Below are 12,085 nucleotides of genomic sequence, written 5' to 3'. Positions count from 1 at the left end.
TGAGAAGGGCAGTCCCACAGTCTCAAGTGCCTGCCCACACTGGCTCAGTCCCTCTGCCACCTTAAAATCCCTCTGGAAAGAAACATTCTTGGCATCAAGCAATCCTCAGAAACTGCCACACTGAAAAGCTAGGTTTTCACCAAAATTTGAAACTGGAGTCTAACTACTTGTCAGGGAAGAGAGCTTTCTTTCACGGAGGAACGACTCAAGGGAGACGCTCCTCACCCACTCTTTCTGAGGCTGGCCCCAGGACAGGGCACAGCCGTTCTGTTCACACCCGACTGGTCTCTTGCCTCAGAATCCTGGGGCCTCTGGAACCATCCTCGAGGCAGAGCTTCCAAGCAAGCACCCTCCAAAGTGACTTCTACTTCAGACTACCGTGTTGCATGGCCTTAGCTTCTAGAAGGCCAGATGTGACTGACCTTCTGCCTTGATCAGTTTCCCAGGTGACAGCAGTGTTAACTGTAGAGTCCGTGATGCTGTGGAACAGGATGAAAAGCAATGGTGGTGCCAACGATCGCTTTCAACTTTGTCAAACGGACCCCACAGACCCTCCTTTCCCTTGGAGATAAAGTTTCGTAAGGTCATGTCCCTGGAGGCCTGAGTAGACAGCAGTGAGCCACCCGGTTAGGAAACAGAGCAGCATCTTGAACACGAGGGACACGGGAGGCGGGAACGAAGAGGGGAGCCCATGGAGAGAAACAGGCATCCTACGCAGCCTTCCCCACATGCAAACACACGCTTGACATTTAAAAGCTGCCAAAACATTCCTGGCGACTCTTCTGTGCGTGAACAAAGTAACGGGCACGGGTACAAAGAACACCCGTGAGATGTAGACAGACCGTCTACCTTAAAAGGTCCTCAGTCCCAGCCTCGGGAACGAAATCACACACCCTCTGCCAGGAATGTGGACCCTGACCGGAAGCCGGTGACCAGGAGCCAACGGGCCACATCCTTGTGTGGAGGACCCGGGCGAGGAAGGGGCCACGGGAGGGATGTGACGCAAACCCCCCTTGGGTTCCCGCCTCCGCTACCCGACCTCGACGGTAGGCCACAAAGCTGACAGACCAGTCTCAACAGCAAGACCCCAACTACCCGGAACACGGCACCGGCAGGTGCACACAAGCGTGCTCAGGAGCAACCGCCCGTGGCTGGTTCGGGTCTGTTTTATCACAATTTTCTTGGAACAAATTAAAAAGCAGAAATACTAAGAGTTCTCCCTAGTTGGAGGAAAAAAAAAAAAAAGCAGCCATACAAAAAAAAAAAGTGTAAAAACTTCAAGGTTGCAAGAAACTCTATCAAGAAACCAACAGCAACTGAGTAAGGAGCCTCAGGGGGGTCATGGTGGGTGAGTCGGGGATTGTCTCCTTCCCTGAAGGGAGGACTCACACGGGACAGGAGTGAGCTGCCGAGAGGTGAATGTACTTACGGGGGCCCGCATGGGGGCGGGAGTGAGCCGCAGTGAGGAGCATGTACTTGGGGGACCCACATGGGGACGGGAGCGAGCTGTGGTGAGGTAAGCACACCTGGGGGACCCGCGCGGGACGGAGTGAACAGTGGTGAGGTGCGTGTATCTGGAGGGCCCGCGTGGGGGCAGGAGTGAGCAGCGGTGAGGTGTGGGTATTCCAGGCCCGCGGGGGACAGATCCACGAAGACAGCCAGCCACACAAGGAGGCTCTCCTCCTTCCCGGGGGAGACCCTGCCCGCCCGGACCAAGCAGCCGGCTGGAACTGCGCCGTCACCGTGCCCACAAGACCCGCAAGAGGTAGTGAAGTGGTTGCAAAGGTTTGCTGTGGGTGGGGGACTGGGGTGTGACCTCGGCCGAGTGCCAGCATGTCTGCAGACCTTCCCCAAGAGGACAGCGTGGACTCGCTCCCAGAAAGGCTGGTGGGCTGGGCCCCAGAGGCCCGCCGGCTCTTCGTCACTTGCACGGGGGCAACGGCACCGTGGCCCCGGGCTCTCCAGCTGCGAGAGCAGTTCTCACTCACAAGCAGGGACTAGCGACTAACGCTAGTCCCTCCTGCTGACCCGGGGGAGCAAGGTGAGAGCCCCCCCCCTCCCCCAGGCACTTCTGTGCCTAGTGGGGAAGCGAGGACCAGACAGGGTGCTGCCCGCTCTGCCTGCAGCCTCGGGGCGCAGGTCACGCGTCTGCCGCCACCCACCTGAGGCACGGCTGCGTCCCCTCCATGTCACTCATTCAGGGGCTTTCTCTGGGATGATGGGCTCTAGGGGGCCGAGTAAAAGACCCTAGCCGGGATCTGAATGGGGCAATGGATGTTCCGTTGTCCGGTTTCCCACCAAACCATTTCAGTTAACGGGGCGCTTCCCTTCATTTTGCGGCCCATGTGTCTGGGAGCTGAATGCGTAGCCTGCTCCTCCCGCGTGGGCTTCACCTTTCCACCCCTCACGCCCCCCACCCCCACCCCCCGCACCGTCAAAAGGGCGCTGGCTCTCTTCTGGCCTGGCTGCCAGTCCTCGGGGAGCCGAGCGGCCCCCCCTCCTCGCCAGGGGGGCCGAGAGGCCTAGTGCCGTCCTTACCGACGCCTTCGGAGAGCCAGGCGCCCGCCTCTGCCAGGGTCCCGACTCCCACACCGCCCGAGGCCACGTGGGAACCAGCGCCGCCACCTTGGTTTCCTTCCCACTCAGGTCACCAGCAGCCTAGACGGCTCAGAGGGCCGCCTGCTCGTGCCAACCCCTCCCCTCCCCGTACCCTGAGTCACAGGTCTTGGTCACAGTGGCTGGGACTGACCTCAGATTTTGTACAAAAAGCTGGGGACGTAGTCGAACCTGAGCGTGGGGTGGCCGGTCCCGGGAGGCTCCTGCACGTAGTGCAGCTTCAGCAGCTCAGCCAGGTACTGGACCACCTTCGTGTCTTCGTTCACCAGACCCAGGTTCAGCTTCAGGAAGCTCGCCCGGCGGCTGGCCAGCAGTTCCTCGGTCTCCCTGTCGTGGGCAGGCAGGTGCAGGTGGTGGCAAAAGGTGTAGAGGAAGGCCTTGGAGCAGAGCTGGGTGAGCACGCTCTGGACGTGCAGGTAGTAGGTGCTGCCCCGCTTGATGTGGGTGCGGTGGTCGGCCAGCCGGGGCACCAGGGCGCCTCTGTAGAGGGGGCAGCGCAGGGTTTTGCTGTCCAGGTCCAGGATGCTCGTGTAGCGGCTGTAGCGGCTCAGGGTGTGGAGGGTGCCGGCGCCGGCTGGGGACGTCACTCTGAAACACACAGGCCAACGTCAGGAGGAAAGACTCGGGGCGGGGCGGGGGAGTCTTCCCGCTTCCAGGCCGGCCTCCGCCGGCCAATACTCACTAGCTCTTTCTGGAAGGCAGATCTGATCATGATGCTCTTCAAAGGGCTCCTCGCCACCCCCGTGACCGAGTTCAAGTGCCCTGGCATGGCCCACGGGCCCTGCTTCCTGTTGGCCTCTGAGGCCCCATCTGTTACATCCACGACTTCCTTGTGGCCACGCCAAGCTTTCAGAAGGGCCTCAAAATCACCGGCCTTCGTGCTCTGCCCAGAATGCCCTTCCCTTCCATTGGTACTTGGTTTATGGCAATTCGAGCCTTACCCAGCCATCCCTGATCCCCTCCTCTGCTTCCCTGCTTTCTTTGCTTCGTGACCCTGGCCAAGTTCCTTAGCCCTTCAGAGCCCCCTCTGTAAAACAGAGATCACTGGTCCTGCCTCAAGCGGTCACCGCAGAGACAAAATGGGCTGTGCTTAGGAGAGTGCGTGGCCCTCAGTATTACCAGCCCAGCAATGATCAGCGTGGGGACTGCCATTTAGCTCTTGTCTCTCCCACTGGACAAGGCTTCTGCAGACCCAGGACCATCTGATTTGGCCTCCTGCCCCACTGCCCACTACTGTGCCCATACATCAGAGGCAGGCAAGGCTTGTTCAGTGAGGGAAGGGGTCAGAGTGATCAGCCCTAGTAGCTCTGTACAATCCTCTAGATCAGGGGCGCCTGGGGGGCTCAGTCAATTAAGCATCCGACTCTTGGTTTTGGCTCATGATCTCACGGTTTGTGAGTTCGAGCCCTGCGTCGGGCTCTGTGCTGACAGCTCGGAGCCTGGAGCCTGCTTTGGATTCTGTGTCTCCTTCTCTCTCTGCCCCTCCCCAACTTGTGTTCTGTCTCTCTGTGTCTCTCAAAATATAAATAAATGTAAAAAAAAAAAAAAAAAAATCCTCTAGTTGAATTTTCCCAGAGAGTCACCCTGCAGTCTGGCAAATGTCTGCCTGACCAGAAATTTCATAGGCGGACACAGTTCTGGAATTCAGGGCTTGTGCCAGACCTGAGATACTGTGGACAAAGGGCTGACAATCACTCGGGACCAAGGTAACCTCCTATTTTTTCCTTCCTGGGTGCTGTCATCTCGTGTAGTTAACAGCATCTACTACATACCAGGCAGTGACCTAGGGGCTGAACAGGCAACGAAGAATGAGCCTGGTCAGCTGGGAAGAAAGGACAGGCACACGGTAGGTACACTGAGTAGAGATGTGGTCTGGGTCTCCACGGGGAGGCCCGGGGCCAGGAAAATCCTGGAAGAACGGCCTCGGAGCTGGGCCTTACAAGAAAGGTGGGCTCCGAGAACCTCAGGGGGCATCCAGATCATACAAGAACAGGACCACAGAGACGGGAAAACAGCCACATGGGCCATGTGTCGTGAAAACCACGAGGAGAGCAGTGGGGTGGGGACCCCATCACATAGGCGATGAAGAAGCAGGGCTTGCAGGTGGCTCACTGGCTTCTTGGGGACACCGCCTTCTCAGTCCACTCCTGAGGCACCCTTACCTCCCTCGGAATGGGGCCCAGGCCGCAGGCCAAATGCCTCTTCAACCTTGGCACATCCAGCCCCCCGAGGTTCTGCCACAGCAGAAAAAGCCAGGCCTCGCCCCCGTCTTCCTGTCCCTCATTCCAGCCACCTGTCCTGCTGGAACACCCTGCCTCGGCCCTGCCACTCCCAGGAGCTCTGACACCCCCACACCTACCCCTACCTACAGAGGCACCACTTTTTAAGAAGATGCTGCTCCTTCTAACTCTCCCTCCACCTGTTTCCCACGAAGCTCGTCAGGAGGCGAGCCAGCACGGAAAGAGGAAAAGCCCCAGGGCTTTGGGCCTCTGCTCCTCCCACACCTGTCTTAGGTTCATTACCGCCCATCCCAACACCGGAGGCAGCCTCTGGACACATGTGGACACTGAAGCCCAGAGAGGGGCCGTGGCTCACGCAAGGTCCCCCAGCTAGAAAGTGGCTGAGCCAGGACGCAACCAGGGCCTCTACCCGCCCCTCCACCCCCCCACAGCTAGCACTCTCTCCCGTGAGTACTGAGCTCTGTTTTTCAAACAGTCCAGCGCTTGTTCCTGCTACCTGGAAGCAATACAATTACCCCTCATTTTGATTTCAAATGGGAAACCAACGTGAGTATTTACCCATCTCGTATACCCACGTGTGATAGATCTGACAGACGAGCATTTCCAGGCAGAAAGCCTACTTCAGTGGAAAAAAAATCCAAGGGCGGTGAAACCGGCAGTTTTGGGGTGAGAGTCTTTAAAAACAGATTATCATCTGAGCTGATTTTGGCTGGAGTCAAAGCACCTGAGAGGGGACAGACCCTCCTGGGTCAGAGTTCTCGGATTCCAGATTAACCCAGCACGGGGGGATCGACCCCTGCCATTGCTGAGCAACCCATCCCTGGGCAGGAACTTCACGGCCACTCTTCTACTCCTCTTGAATGCTGGCCCTCAGACGGGCCTCAATCTGCCTCGCGGTTTGAAGACTGCTTCTGCCTGCCGGGCTGACTCACCACCTCTCCGCAACTCTGAGCGTGTCCAAGGACAGGCTCCACACGGGGGCTCTGCGACATTCTGGATGCGCACCTTCCCCACAGCTGCACACGGTAAGCATCTTAAGCCCCACTCACAGACGTGTCCAACAAGCTTTGCGAACGGACGAGAAGAGAAGACTGGCCCAAATTCACACGGCGGACAGTGGCAGCGTCAGGACCTGAGCTCACAGCGCCCACTGTGTCCCTCCCTAACCACAAGGAACCACGACTCCTCGGGTTTTCATCTCAGAATGAGAATGAGAATTTCATTCTCGGAATTCATACTGGGTCGACTGCTCACCTCCCAGGATTTCTTTGGGTGAGCGGTGGCCAAACCAGTCCCCACTCCCGTGACGTGCCCCCTAGGGAACAAGGCCTCCGACCCCTGCCCACAGTATCTCGTACCAGAGCGGGACCCTCTGGAGGCAGACGCTGCCAATTCCCAGCATATGCGCACGTCCAGAAGGTCTGAGAAGCAGAGCAACGGGAGGCACGTCCCCCCCTAGGGAATGTCTGCAAAGCTCTCGCCTGTCACTTCTGATGGGTCCCTCGCCTTCACAGAGGGATGCTGAAAGGCTCTAGAGCCTGGCCGGGGAGGGCCACGCTCAGCGGCCGCTGCCTTGGCCCGCCTGCTGTGAGTCGGTACGCGTCCCTGCGAGGTTATCCGAGAAAGGCTCACAGTGATCAGGTACAGACCTGACGCGATGGGCCCTTCCACACCTGCTGTCACGACCCAGGTCTCGTCAGCTCCGTGTGCAGATACAAACAGGCTCAGAGGTCAGGCTGACAGAGCGGTGACAGAGCTGGGGCTGGCGTGGGGGGCCCCATGAAGACAGCGCCTGTCCTATCACGGGGATGCACCATGGCTGACTCACCTTACAATTCTGGCAGCAGGCCGGGTGGCCGGCATTTAATAGCCGCCTATAAACTTTTGGCAAATGGTCATTCAGTGATCCAACCCTCTCATCTGCTCAGGAGGGAACAGAGCCTCGCGTGGAGGAGTGACCTGTGGCTAAATACTGGTAGAGCCGGCCCGGGACTCAGACCAATTCGAACCCTTTGCACCTCGGGGAGCCCGTCCGCCAGCTACTCTCTCGCACTCACAGACTTCATTACTGGATCACAGCAGGTGTTCCAAGGCAGACCAGCCTAGGCCTCAGAATCCTCAACACAGCACTCCAGCCAGGTACCCAAGAGAGCAGAGCTGGTGTAAGAGATGAACTTCTTTTGCCGTTCTGGCACATTCTAAGGAGGGAATTTCAGGGAAAGCAGAAAGGGCGACACTGTCCTGAGCCTGGTCCTGGATAAGCGGGCCGTCAATAAATTGATGTGCGTTTTAGATTCACCATCTTTAGAGGTGAATAAGTGGAAAGGTCAAAGGTTGGGGTGAAGGGGTCAGTTGGAGAAGAGGTGTGTTTAAGGGACACCGACACGTTATTCTACCAAGACAAGTAGCAAAGACAATCCATGAAAAGTCCTTCCCTTCCTGCAACAGATGGGTTAAACCCGAGCATAGGGCTGGCATCAGCCGAGGGACGGGATCCCGAGAGGAAGGACAAAGCCCACAAGGGCACCCAGTGCAGCCCTCTAACTCCTGATTCTGCATCCACAAGCAAGGACTCAACTCGGTGGTTTCCTGTGTGGCCCAAGGAGGGGACTGTTCCAGGTGTCTTGGCCATGTCATACCAAGTCCCCATGACACGCTGGCAAGCCCACCCTCCTGGTCACTCAAGCCGAACACCTCAAGCCTTCCCCAAGCACCACTGTCCCTCATTTCCCACACTTCACTAACCTGCCCCGTTGGTTTTCTTAGAACACACGATGCACTTGCTGTTGGAACTCTCCTCCCTGTTCAGCAAGGCTCTGGCCACCCGTCTCTGCTCCTGAACTATGAAGTCTTCCAGGGCAGCGTCCTTGCTCAGGTACCCCCAGATGGTACCCCAGCACCCGCCAGCGTGGCCAACGAGCCAAGTCAAGACGGGGAGACAACACTTGCTTGAATCTCGGCACCACGACCCCGGGGAAAGCCTAACGCAGCAAGGGTTAGAGTGAGGGCCGGGTGACTTCTGCAAGAGGAGCAAACAGGGCAACTCGGGACACGGCGACCTCACTGATACCGAGGACCTCAGCAGAAGGCAAGACGGAAAATCGGAACAAACGGTTGCTGACTGCAGCGGGGCAGAAATTCCTTTTGCTCTTTTCCATGTGACGTGGGAGGTGCAGGCTGCCTGCGTCAGCGCCTCTGTTTTACAGATGTGCAAAGTGGGCCGCTGGCAAGAGGATGAGGGCACACCCTGAGGGAAAGAGACCCTTACACCAGACAACTTGTCAAGCAGTATTTGGAAAAAAACAAAAGAGAGTCTACTAAACCTCCAGTAACTTGGAGAAATGAAAGAGCATTCAAACAGAGAAAGTAGGAATTGGGCCTTGCATTTCCTTATTATTTAAAAAAAATTTTTTTTTAATGTTTATTCATTTTTGAGAGACAGAGAGAGACAGAGAGCATGCACAAGCAGGGGAGGGGCAGAGAGAGAGGGAAACACAGACTCCGTCCGAAGAAGGCTCCAGGCTCTGAGCTGTCAGCACAGAGCCCGAAGCAGGGCAGGAACTTTCGAGCCACCACGAGATCATGACCTGAGGCAAAGTCAGACACTTAACCAACTGAGCCACCCAAGCGCCCCTTGCATTTCCTTATTAAGACAGACTTCTAAGTTGGGGAGCGGGGGGGAACAGCCTTCTAGGGTGAACAGGACAGTGGAGTAAAAGCCACTGGACCCCTCTGATGTCCCTGTCACCAGTGATGGCTGCCATCTTCTAGGAATACCACAGACCTTTCTCAGAAGCAGGTCTGCCAATCATTTATACCATAGTGTGAATTTGAGGATCACCAAGAACCTGAGATCTGGAAGTCAGCCATTCCCCAACGCTTGCTGGTATACCAGATAAACTCCATGTCCTACTGAGTCAGAATCTCTTGGGGGATAGGGCCCAGAAATTCACGATCTAAACAAATTCCCCTAAATAATTCTGACCCGACAGGTTGCAGACCTCAGTTGGCAACCACTTAGGAACCGCAACCCCTCACGGGAGGGACAAGGAAAGAGAAGACCAGAGAAACGGAAGGACGTGCCCAAAGTTACAGAGTGAGTGCTGGGGGTCCGGTCTGGAAGCCAGGTCTCCCGATTCTGGCCCCACCACGCGGACGCGTTACCCTCACCCAGAGGGATGGATGTTCAAAACCTCGTCTCTAACTGGACAGGGCCCTTCCCCACCCCCGGTAAACAGTTACCTCTGCAGGCCGATCAGCTTCCACTTCTGAAAATCTGTGATGTGCAAAGGAGAGGAGACCCAGTGCTTCACTGGTTTGGCGTGACGGCTGTGGTTGGGGACAAAGATGGACAGCGCCGTCACGAGCTTCCTCACTATGGCCTCATCCTCCCCCAGGACCACAAGGGTCCTCCCGCTGAGCAGGGAGTAGATGGCTGGATGGGCAAAGGGGTACTGACGGATGAATTTTAAGGCGTTCTGGCCAGCCCTCTTTTTATGCCTCTCAGAAGAGGGCCCGGTGGGATGAGCAGAGGAGGGAGTCCTGTCTGAGCTGGTGGAGGCTATACTGCTCATATTACTGGTAGTGTCCGAGTAGTTGTCCAGGCTGGTCTTACTGACATCCCGGCTAGCCAGCAGGCGGCTCGGGTCCAGCTCAAAGGCAGGGAAGCCTTCAGAACTGTTGTCTCGGGAAGGGCTGGCGTTTTCCCCCGCAAAGTCCACATGGAACCCCTGGTCTTTCTGCCTGTAGCGCTGCGGGGGGCTGCTCACTACTCCGTCCGGGTCAGAGAGTGTGTGGGCTGGGGTGGAGAGGGGCACCCGCAGGCTGTCACTCTCCTTCCCAATGCAGCAGGAGGAGTCCGTCTGGGACAGGGTGTTTTCTAGGCTGCCCTCCTCTGCCTCGGCCAGCTCTGGCGGGCTGATGCTCGCCTGGAAGTGGATGGCTCCCTCGCTGTCATCTGCGTACGATTCTTCTTCGTTAATGGCACTTGGGTAGCTGGCCTTAAAGTCATCGGGGATGAGGGCCTCAGAGGGGCAGGTGCTGAGGACTTCGATGCTGTCCTCGCTGATGGTCCTGTGGCTGACTGCTTTGCTCCGGACCACCTGGGGGCTCAATGGCACCGTGAGGCTGGCCTGGCTGTCAGACTTAGACAGCACAGAGGTGGACTTCTCCGTGCCCAGAACCTCGATGCTTTCGCCACTGCTGACGCTCCCTTTCATATCCATATCCAGGCAGTCCAAGTTTTCCTGGGGGTCAAAACTGCTCAATTCTGTCACCTCCACTTCCTTGTACTCCTCATCCCCAAGTTCCTGCTCCATCTTGATCGGCACAGACTCCACACTGGACTTGTAAGAACCGACGCTGATGAACACTTGAGGAATCGGACACTCTTCCGGAGACCTGGAAGGCGGCCTGCCTGGACTGGGCTTAGGGGGCGCGCTCTCTTGTTTCTCTACCATTCTGTCGTCCCCCTCCACAAAATCTTCAAAGAGGAAGTTTGTTATGTGCTGTTGCTTTAGAAGCGCTCTGTCAATCTGGCTGGTCAGGAGGTAGCACAGGTCTCCTCTGAACATGTGCTCTATGTGGCTGAGCTGAGCCAGGGTCTGGGTGAAGTACTCCGTGTCACAGAGCTCTTCCAAGGTCTTCAGCTTCTTGTCAAAACACTTGGCGGACTTTGCTTTGATGAGTTTGGGGGTGTAGGCAGGTCTGCAGGCGTAAAGGTCCGCGTCAGCCGACTCATCCGGGTTAGAGGTAGTGGCTACCTGATCGGCCTGATCCCGCGTGGGCTCTGTCTCCGCGGAACACAAGGCAGACCCCTTCGACTTCCGATGAGGGTATGAACGGATCTGCTTCAGCAGATCTTGGTGTTCAATTATGGACTTCTCTACACTGGCCAGCTCGTTGGCTTTCTCAATTGCCTGAGATGAATAAAAGCCCTTGTCGTTGGCCTTCTTCTGGATCTCCGTTTCGGTGTGCAGCACTGTCCTGGTGTAATCCAAGTCTTTCAGCTTTTTTTCAAGTTCTCCCGCAAATGCCTTCCTGTTGCCCGTCTTCAAGCACTCAGAAGCTTTGGAAAACTCGGCTGAGAGCTCCTGAAACTGCTGCATGATTTTGTGCTGGTCCGCTGAGATATAAGCCATGCAAAAGGGCCTCACAAAGCCCCGGGCCTCCAGGTCGTACAGGGTAAGGTGGTGCACGTACGCAAAGGCTCCCTCCTTGGAGTCTCCCAGCACCACCTTGGAGTCCTCCACAAAGTTCAGCTTGGGGTAGGCAGAACCCGGGGGATGGCCCACAAAGGAGGCCTGGTAATCCACAGACATGATCCGCAAGGAGAAGTAATTGAGATCAAAAGTACCAAAAACTTTGGTGTCATTGGGGATGGTCAGCAAGGGTTGGGGGCCCACCTGCTCGGAGAACTCGGAAATAAGGATGAAGTCCCGAGAGAACTTGGCCCCGGACAGTTTGGACCATGGGTTGGCTCCTTGGCTGGCGAAGGGGAAGAGTGGCACCGAGTACTCCTCGGGCAAGGCGGGCTCATTGTAAGGCTCCTCCTCGTACTCCTCCTCTTTGGTGAAGGCCACCACGTCAGGGGCGCTGATCATATTTCCAGATGTATGGAGAGAACATTGAGAAGAAGTGAGAAAGAATGCGGGGTAATCAATGCAGGGAAGCCACGCCTCTGGAAGAGGAAGCAAAGTCCTTGCGGTCTTCTTTGCGCCCTCAGGGGTACTAGGCTGTCTCTCGCACACTCGAAGGCTCGAACTCCCACAATCCCGTCAGAGATACAGCTAACTCTTCCAGAGCCCCGAGGGGCCTCATGAACTCCGCAGGTCCGGAAGACCGAGTAGGCGGGTTACCCTCCTTCTCCTCCTCCTCTGGCGAGGGCGTCCGGCGCAGGACACCTGCAGCGAGGTCACTCGCACACCCGAACCCGCCGCGACAGCAACAGCCCAGCCCTGAACCGGTGCCTAACGCGGGACTACGGGCCGCCGCAGGGGCCAGTCAAGCGCTGCCGCCCCCACGGCCCGAGGGCAGAAACCGTCGCGGCTCCTTGGACGCCACAACCTGGAGCAGGCTACCGCGGCGCCGCCATCTTGGCATCACATGACTCGCGGTGCCTTGCGCCGCGTGACCCGGAAGCGTCCGCGTAGACTTCCGAGCGGGAGAGAAAAGGATTGTGAGCGAACGACAGGTTTGGGCGGAACTTTCCAGCAGCCTCTCCCAAGGAG

General features: G+C 57.2%; 1 protein-coding gene across 1 annotated transcript; it reads right to left on the bottom strand.

Moving 5' to 3' along the window:
* Positions 1-2,738: 2,738 nt before the first annotated feature.
* Positions 2,739-11,946, bottom strand: SMCR8 (SMCR8-C9orf72 complex subunit). Its single transcript, XM_019413299.2, has 2 exons — positions 9,099-11,946; positions 2,739-3,204 (listed from the first exon to the last, which is right to left on the bottom strand). The coding sequence occupies exons 1-2, from the start codon at positions 11,456-11,458 to the stop codon at positions 2,751-2,753; spliced, it is 2,814 nt and encodes a 937-aa protein (XP_019268844.2). The 5' UTR covers positions 11,459-11,946; the 3' UTR covers positions 2,739-2,750.
* Between the last annotated feature and the right edge of the window lie 139 nt (positions 11,947-12,085).

Source organism: Panthera pardus, unplaced genomic scaffold (assembly GCF_024362965.1).
Source record: "Panthera pardus isolate Hobbes unplaced genomic scaffold, ASM2436296v1 HiC_scaffold_3, whole genome shotgun sequence".
Lineage (NCBI taxonomy): Eukaryota > Metazoa > Chordata > Mammalia > Carnivora > Felidae > Panthera > Panthera pardus.
This window is presented reverse-complemented; position numbering and strand designations above follow the sequence as displayed.